We start from the raw sequence: 9,365 nt of genomic DNA, 5'->3' as shown, positions 1-9,365 counted from the left end.
TGTGTGTGTGTATGGATGCTATGCCAGAACTCTGTATCCTGAAGTGCTACAGTACTGTGTGTGTGTGTGTATGGATGCTATGCCAGAACTCTGTATCCTGAAGTGCTACAGTACTGTGTGTGTGTATGGATGCTGTGCCAGAACTCTGTATCCTGAAGTGCTACAGTACTGTGTGTGTGTGTGTATGGATGCTATGCCAGAACTCTGTATCCTGAAGGATTCTTTGGTCTTCCCTTTGGTTATTGAGTTGTTCCTCTTTCACACAAATCAATATGGTTTGATATTTACAGATATATTGTGTGATTTAGATTAATTGACATGTAATTGGAAGGATGAAGCAATTATTAGAATTGGGAAAAGATTTTATAGATTTAGCACAAACTTTAACTATCAACTTTTCCTTCTCAGCCAAGTTATTTTTGTGAATCCTTCCCAGAAATGATTTGGGTCATTCTATGCCTTCTTGTTTCTTAATTCCTACTACTGTTAACTACGCTGAATGCTGGCTGCTTAGACACTATTTTCTACTCATTTTGTTTACTTTTGCTACTTTGTTATAGTTTTCATTTTTCTACAACTTTGGTAAATGAGACTGATGTATCTTCCCTGAATATAGACAAGTATTGAAAAATTAGCAAAAATCATCCTCCTCTTCCTCCTGTATCTTTTCTTCCCTTTCTCCCTCTTTGTTTAGAGTTTTGAAAATTACATTCTATTGCTTTGAAAGAAAGTGTTATGTGTACCAAGTATGGAAAGGGAAGGGAGTAGAAAAAAACCATTTAAACCTGACTTTTTGACATGAACTGGTCACAGCTGAGTGAATATGTACTAGAAAGGTTGACTGTTTTATGTTTTCTATTTTTTAAAGTGTTTTTTTTTTCTCTCTTTTTCTGCTTTTCTGCTATAATTCCTATCTCCTCTTAAAAATTTTTGAGTTTTGACAGTTGAGGCATGCTGGTCAGATTTTAGTGTTTAGATATCAAATATAAAAGTTACTACTATGTTTTTCAAGCAGCAGGAAACTGAGACCCCTGTTGGTGTCTTAATCCAAAACCAGCATTTTAAATTCACATAAACCTTGCCTTAAGGGATGGAGAAAAGACAATTTAGGGAACAGCATGAGGTCAAACATATTGATCAGTAGTCCAGTAGTTGTTGCTAGACTTGGGGTAGATGTAGACACGGAAAAATAACATTATTAACAACAAAAAATACTTCTCCAGAGAGAAACTATTTTCCTTTTCTCTTCTTTCTTTTTTTTTGTCATTATTGTTATAACATATTCCCCATTCCTTCTAACTCTCTCATACACATCTTTGCTCTCTTAAATTCATAACCTCTTTTTACTAATTTTTATTATATATATATATATATATATATATATATATATATATATATATATAATTATGTTCCTAAACATAATGTGTTCAGTTTGTATAGTGTTACTTTGATGTATGTTTTTAGGGCTGACAGTTTGGTACTGGACAACCAATTAATTGGTATGTTCTTGCATCAGGGAAGGCCACACCTCATTCTCCCAGCTTTCCTCTCTTGCCTGTGGTTCTTTGAACAGAATTGTGTCCTAGTCAGGATTTACTATACACTTTGGCAACCCCATTACTACTGTCTTTGATGGTTCACATTTGAACACTCTTGTTGATGAGACTTTAGCTTTGTGTGTTCCTAGGTGATAGAATCTCAGAAGAAATTCCCTGAGTCTCTGGCTTTTACAGCTCCATCTTCCCTTCTGCTATATCCCCTGGGCTTTAGGTGTGGGAATGAGATTTGGGTATATGCATTGGTGCTATGCTCTACAGTTTTTTAGTTTTATTAGTTGTGATTTTTATTTTCTTTTTCTAGTGGCCTCCATCTGTTGCAAAGAGAATCTTACCTGATGAAGGGTGAAGACTGCACTTAACCTGTAGATATAAGAGCTAATGTTTAGATTGTTGTTAGGGATTCATTTGATTTAGTAAATGAGTGACCCTACATTCTCCTCCAGTGTTGTTACTTCACTAGTACCAACTGGTTATATAGCTTGTCAGTACCAGGCATGGTCTCTACCTATGGAGTGTGTCTCTATTCCAGTTAGAGAGCTGCTTGTTGTCATCAACATTTGCATGTCACTGCTGCACAGTTAGGCTGCCAGTGCCATCGAGGGCATACATGTTGTTTATAAGAGTCATAGGTGTGTGGAATTTTTGGCTGCCTCCCTCCTTTGGAAGCTTGTATGGTGCCTTGTGCTTCCATGACAGCTAGTCCTCACGGAGGGGGTGTTTAGGTCAGTTCCACCTCAGGAACTATATACTTTACTTTGTTCATAAATACAATGTACATTCAGCTTGAATTTTCAAGGAAGTATAAGAGCGATTGCCTGACGATCCTTACTTAGGCAATGCCAATTAGTTTTTTCATCATATTTAATAATTCCTATATGTATCTCTATACCTATATATCCATTTATGTATTTATGTATCTCTTTATGTATCCATCCATCCATCCATCCACCCATCCACCTACCAACCTACCCATCCATCCATTGTTTTTTCTTTCTTGTTCGTTTCTCTGTGTAGCATCCTTGGCTCTTCTGGAAGTTGCTTTGTTAGACCCCTCTGACCTCTAACTGACAGAGTTCCCCTTGCTTCTGCCTTCAGAATTTGGGATTAAAAGTGTGTACCACTGTGTGTCCAAGTTTTTAAAGTTTATTTTTATAGTAGCCTTCTCAGTCATATTTAGGATCTTGTTGAACTTGAGATTTTTGGGAATTTGTATTCTTTTGAGGAATGGAAAATTACTGTACTATTCTATTTTTCCTTTTACTCCCATGCTTACAGTTTTTTATTTACTGTATTTTCTGTTTGTATTGTATGTGTTTAGAATGGTATTAAGGAAGAATTTCAGCTCTACATGAAGTTTCCGTGAAGAGAAAATTTGTTTTCTGCATATCATCCTGCAAATAAATGAAAATTTAGTTGAATCCATAAATTTTTGTTTTATATGTGTATGCATGTTTATATATATGATATTTTACTTACTAGGCTTTCCTGGGGGAGATACTTGATAATCATTGGATTGAAGCTTGATTTCTTTCCCTTTGCTCTCTTTGTTTCCAGTGCTGTAAGCCCTCTCTCTGTCTCCCGTGTAATCTCTTGTAGGTTGCTTGTATGCAGCTCATAAATGCTCTTGTTACATCTCCTGATGATTTGGACTTCAGGCTTCACCTCAGAAATGAATTTATGCGTTGTGGATTGAAAGAGATATTGCCAGTAAGTGCCCTGTAGTCTCCTCATTAATATTTAAATTAGAAGTGTACTTGAGTGGGGGAAATTTAGATAAATTACTCTCAAGAATAATTTATCTGCGGGAAAAGACTTGAGTATAAAAATCTAGTTTTGAAATATAGATGATAAAATTTAAGTATTAACACTTTAAGTGTTTGAATTCTGCAAGTCAGGTTGAGTGATTGGTTTATTGTTTATTTTATTGACAATTTTCCCATACTGAAAACATAATCCATCATAATTTTTACCTAATTTCTATAGAACTTAAAGGGTGTTAAGAACGATGGCCTGGATATACAGCTTAAAGTCTTTGATGAGCACAAAGAGGAAGATTTAAGTGAGTTTTCCCATCGCCTTGAAGACATTAGAGCTGAACTTGAATATCCTTTTGCACGGACTCCCAGTCACAAGATATGTACAATGACTCTTTCATCCATAATAATGAACTTTGCTCTGTGAAACTCTTAAGTTCTTCTATAGGAACATGAAATCAAATGTGTATGTATTACTAAAGTATCACTATTGTAGTAGCGTAAGTTTGTTGTTTTGTGGAAAGGAATGCTGCCATTAGTTATGTGAGTCCCTTAGACTAGATTGCTACATTATGTGTACAGTCTGTTGTCCATATGGCTGTAGCCTGTCTTCTTTGTAGTATTGGATTTGAGAGAATCTCTACCTAGTGAAGCCTCCTTTCTCTACAATGGATGCAACACCTTGGAGGCCTCCTGTAAACTGATGGGTATACAGTGTCTGGACTGTTTCTGAGCCATACCAGAATCATATTTTCTACTGTAGCGTCCCACTGATGCACTTGCTTTGGTGCTCAGGACATCCTTAGAACTTAGTGGGTCTTCCCAACAAGCTGTTGGCTGTGTGCCCACTGTATATTCTAGCACAGTTGATTGGGAAGGGTGAAAAAGTTTCAAGTCAAATTTCAGTTTCTGATGTCTCTACACTCAATTCCTAGATAACCCTTTAAAAACAGACATCACTAGACAGTTTGTATACAAATCTTCCAAGCCTTCATAAAGCAGATACTGTGTTATACTAGCTGCTTGGTATAGGGTTTGAATAAATTCATATTGTCCTTAATCAGCTCACTGAAGCATCTGATGTTTACAGCATGGTATGGGACACAGTTAAGGAAACTCGAGCAGAGGGACATTTTGTTTCTATTCTTCAGCATTTCCTTCTCATTCGAAATGATCGTTTTATAAGGTAAGGGGAAACTGTATTCTAATGTTTAACTGATAAAACCAGTACTTGTGATATTCACCTGATACTTTATGCAGATAAGCATGTTAGTTTTCTTTCTTTCATGATAGCGATCTACAGAGTATGTTGTTTCCTTCAGGAAGGAGTTTACTTAGCTCTGGCCTCAAGGCTATTCTTGTTGCTTTTTAAAACTCCAGAATTTTCACAGTTGTATCCTCTTCGGTGAATGAAAGTTGAAACCATGTTGATTGTTGCTCTTTCTTGTTCAGCTCATTGAGGCAGTCATGTTGGTGAGACTTCATTGTTATAAATTCTGATGTTCCTAGGAGACACAATCGCCCAGCCATCTTCCAGATCTTCTGGCTCTTACACTCTTTCAGCTCCATCTTCCACAATGATCCTTGAACCTTAGGTGGGGGAGTATTTTGTAGTTCCAGTAGGTTACTTGTGGGTAACATGCAGGTTATATTTAGAAGTCTACTTGTGGGTCTTGTGTATGTCTGTCTCTATGTGTGTCTGTGTATGCACATATATTTTTACTTACATACATTCAGGTAAAATCAATTAAAGGCCATGTATTTTAAAAGGAGAAAGGAGGGTTTAGACAGAGGAAAAGGAAGGGAGAAATTATGTACTAAGTGAAATATATACTAAGAAAATATATACTAAGTGAAAAAAGTTGAAACCATTGACCGCTTATTAATTTATTATCATGTGTAATATTTTGTGGTTGTTTCTTATACACCAGTAATGGCATTGATGGATTGGATTTTATAAGTTGTAGACAGTATTAACAATTGCTTTTAGTAGTGTTAAAATTGTCTGAATCTACCTTATTAATATTTGCATGTTTAATGTTTTTAATCTATCAGGACAATTATACAAATGCCTTCTCAACCTGATTTTATCTTGGCTGTCTGAGCTTGGCAAATTGTTCTTTGTTTACTTCACATAGAACAAAATGTGGTACTAGGTAGACATGAGTACCCAAGAGACTATACTATAATGATTAAAAATGGTCATGTGAGCCATATTGGAGTTGAATTCTTGGCACACAGCATATGCCCAGTAAATGGTTTTCATATCAGTTTCCTCTTTTAACAGTTATGAATTTCCATTGTTAAGTCTTCAAGTCTAAAATTATTATGTAGCCAATTTAGCTTTGCAGAAATTTCATTTGTAGATGATGGAGGAGGATAGTTAGTCTTCCCATAGGTAATTCATATAGGATTTATAGGACAACCTTATTTAGATAGCACACCCGTGGGTGATAGCAGAGGGTTTAACTCAATGTTCCCTGCTACCTCTTACAATACAGAAGACAAATGAAAACGAAGCTTTACATTCTTTAGTGTTGGTGTACTCCACACATCAAGTTTTTATTGAAATTAAAATTCCCACAAATATTCTCAACTTGACCAGCAACCTGTTTGGTTGTTTAATGTGACATTTTTTTGGATCGTTGTTAGAAAAAAAAAGGAGACTAAATATTTAAGCACTAATAAGTGCTACCTGAACCTACTAATTGAGTCAATTAAAAATAATAGGGTAGCTTGTTAAGTCAGTGTTACAGTTCTACTCTAAATTTATGTAAAAACGACACGGAACATCTGTATAAAGAATCCTCATGCATTTCTTGGTCATCACGTGGCTGGTTCTGTCAACCTCTGCTTGGTAAATGATGCTGGAGCCCTCATGAACTCAGGGTTATTGTTAACAGGCTCAGCTGAAGGAATTGTATTCAGCATTATAAATGGTTCATTAGGTGTAAGTTTTTAGAACACAGATAGTAGTCCTAATATATGGTTCACTGGGAAGAAAGCTGAAGTGGCCAGAAGGGCCATCACATAAGAAGAATATGGTTTGGAGAAAAAAAATAAAAAGCTGCTTATAAATCACTGAGAAAGGTAATCAATGCCCAAGAGTGGGGGAGGTAGGGTTCCTTATTATAAACCACCCTGCTGCTTGAATGGCCTCTGCACACAAAATTTATTACTTATTTTTTGTATTTTCTTCACATTGCCTTAAGTTAAGGAGATATTCCTAAGTTGTTACAAATGCAGATAGATTGAATTGGTTTTTTTTTTTTCATTAATTTATTTTTTCACTTTACAGCCTGATCACAGCCTCCCTCCTTCCTCTCTCCCCAGTCCCTGCCTCACACCACCTCCCCCATTCCTCCATCCCTTTTTCCTCAGAGAAGAGGAGTTCCCCCATGGTTATCAACCCATGCTGGTATTTTAAGACAGCAGGACTAAAGGCATCTCATCCCAGGGAGACCATAGAAAGCATTGCAGCTATGTTAAATGGATCCAAGGGCAGACAACAGAGTCAGAGATTGCCCTGCTCTAAATTTTAGGGGACCCACATGAGGAATGAGCTGCACTTCTGGTACATCTGTGCAGTGGGCATAGGTCCAGCCCATGTATGCTATTTGGTTGGTGGTCCAGTCCCTGTGAGCCCCCATGAGCCTTGGTTAGTTGAGCCTGTAGGTCTTCTTGTGGTGTTCTTGACCCCTCCAGCTTCTTCCAGCGCCTCTCCCCCCACTCTTCCTGTACACTCTCCACCTCTCTCTATTGTTTGCCCTTGATTCTCTGTATCTGTTTCCCTAATGTATTGAACTGTATCGATAGCACATCCAGTTTTTGAAGCTGCTTCTTTAACGGTGTTCCCTCTGTCACTCACCAACTCGAGAATTTCCAGTAGAAATTCCTAGAGAAGACTTTTTGTGGCTGGTTTACACTAATAAGATGAATTCCTGCTAGCCATTCAGTAGCTGTGCTCTGAAGTGTGGCTTTAAGTTATCTTTCACTTCTTCGTATTTTCTTTTTAAATGAATATCAATGAAGTAAATGTCTGACTTTTATAAGAAAATTACCATCAGTGTACAGTGTACTTTCTGACACGTTATTAAAAATATGTCATGATGTTATTAGAAAGATGAGTTTCCCATGCTCTGTTATGCCAGCTCTTGAATTATGCTGACTATAATTTCAAATTTGGAGTCAGCCTTACATCAAGTATATTCTTTTGATGTAAATTTCTGCTCTTTAATTGAGTGTATTTATTGAGTATATATTTGTTCTCTTTCGTTTTAGAGAGCAGTATTTCAAATTAATTGACGAGTGTGTGTCACAGATTGTATTACATAGAGATGGAACGGACCCTGACTTCACATACAGAAAAAGACTAGATTTGGACTTAAGTCAGTTTGTAGGTGAGTATTTCTTTGTTATTTAAGTAGAGCTACCTTGAGTTGGGTTAGTTCTAGGTATCTTTTTCTTCATTTGGCTGGAGATCTCCTGAGAACACTTGATCCTCTATCATGAAGTCTTAAATGTCAAAGCTATGTTGATAACTTCATACAAACCTTTCTGTATTGGTATCTAGAACTGATGCTTCCAAATAATGGCTTGTAAATAGGTGACTCCTGATATCATAATATTTGCACCAAACCCTAGTGATAGTCGTTGTATACTTTTTTATCAGTACACTGGAGGAAGGAATTTGAGAATTTTTTGACTAATATTAATTTATTGAATATCCATTCATATGTATGCCCTTTTAAATTTCTGTCCTATACAATGCGATAATTTCAGAATGCATTGAGAAAGCGGACATCATTATTTGAATTATAAGCAGAACTAGCTTTTTTTTTTTTGGCCTATTTCTATGTTGGTGTAGTGTATATGTGTGTGAGTGAGTGTGTTGTGTGTGTACTGGTGGTGCAGTGTATATGTTTGTGAGTGTGTTCTGTGTGCACTGGTACGGATAGGGACAAATGCACAGAGGTTCTTGCTGAAACGCAAACTTGCGTTTTGTGGCCAGCTGGCAGCCAGCAAGCCTCGGTAGTCTTCTTTCTTCTCCTGCTGGTTGGGGCTACATACATGTACGGGGAGCTTTGATATCGTTCTCAGATGCAAACTGTTGTTTGATACTTGCAGCTGCTCCGCAACACTAAGCATCTTTCCAGCTTTCATTCTGTCCTATAAACTAAACCCCTGTGCTGACTTCAGGTGTGTAGCCCACTTTTAGGATTTTTTTTTTTTTTCATTTTATTTCATGTGTAGGAAAGTTTTGTCCAAATGTATATTTGTGCACCTCATTCTTGCCCGGAGCTGACAGAGGAAATATACAGGCATTGGGTTTACAACTAGAGTTATAAGAAAGTGGATCTATCTACATACACACTGGTGCATACTGCACACATTCACTCACTTCCTAGTTTGAGTCCTTTGCGAGTGCTCGCAACTCCAGAGCCACCTCTCTGGATCCCAGTAAACACTTATTAAGAGTCAAAATGAAATAAAGATGTATTTCAGAGAAAATGACCATCAGAAATTCTTGCAAATTAAGTGAGAATTGGAATTTTGAATGCTTGTATGAACTGTTAGTTTAATAGTAGCTTTTCAATGCTAAATCATTTCCTTTCTTCAAAGGTCATTGAGGGTATTAACCTATGTAATTCTTTCAATATTGTATATAGAGTTATGTCGATACTTTGGAGTTGTTCATGGCTCAGCAAACTGCAGTGTTCATAATGATCAGGGCTGGCCGATACCGACTTAGCATAAACAACAAAGATCCTCTAATAGTGCTACCTCATCATGGATCTTAGTTATAACTCTTCCAAAACTTCCTTTATATATTACTCCACAGGTTATCTTCTCAAGTAGCAGCATTTACTATGTGTTGATACAACCCAGTGAAAAATAATTAGTGATCGAAAAAGGCTTTTAAAACATGCCAGGCCTTTGTACCTACAATCTCTGCAAGGGGATTGGAGGATGGCCAGAAAGTAAGGAATTCCTCAAGACTTAGTGGCATTTAGAAACAAAGCATCCCCTCCCCTCCCCTCCCCTCCCCTCC

General features: G+C 37.0%; 1 protein-coding gene across 3 annotated transcripts in view; it reads left to right on the top strand.

The window, feature by feature from the left end:
• The window catches only part of Diaph3 (diaphanous related formin 3), a 473,693-nt gene that overhangs the window by 155,174 nt on the left and 309,154 nt on the right, over positions 1 to 9,365 (top strand). For all 3 annotated transcript variants that reach the window (XM_029469353.1, XM_021182083.2, XM_021182084.2), the window contains 4 exons: positions 3,156 to 3,266; positions 3,543 to 3,661; positions 4,383 to 4,499; positions 7,595 to 7,713. In XM_029469353.1, the coding sequence (XP_029325213.1) occupies positions 3,156 to 3,266; positions 3,543 to 3,661; positions 4,383 to 4,499; positions 7,595 to 7,713 (466 nt within the window). The remainder of the gene's footprint in view (positions 1 to 3,155; positions 3,267 to 3,542; positions 3,662 to 4,382; positions 4,500 to 7,594; positions 7,714 to 9,365) is intronic.

This window comes from Mus caroli, chromosome 14 (genome assembly GCF_900094665.2).
Source record: "Mus caroli chromosome 14, CAROLI_EIJ_v1.1, whole genome shotgun sequence".
Lineage (NCBI taxonomy): Eukaryota > Metazoa > Chordata > Mammalia > Rodentia > Muridae > Mus > Mus caroli.
This window is presented reverse-complemented; position numbering and strand designations above follow the sequence as displayed.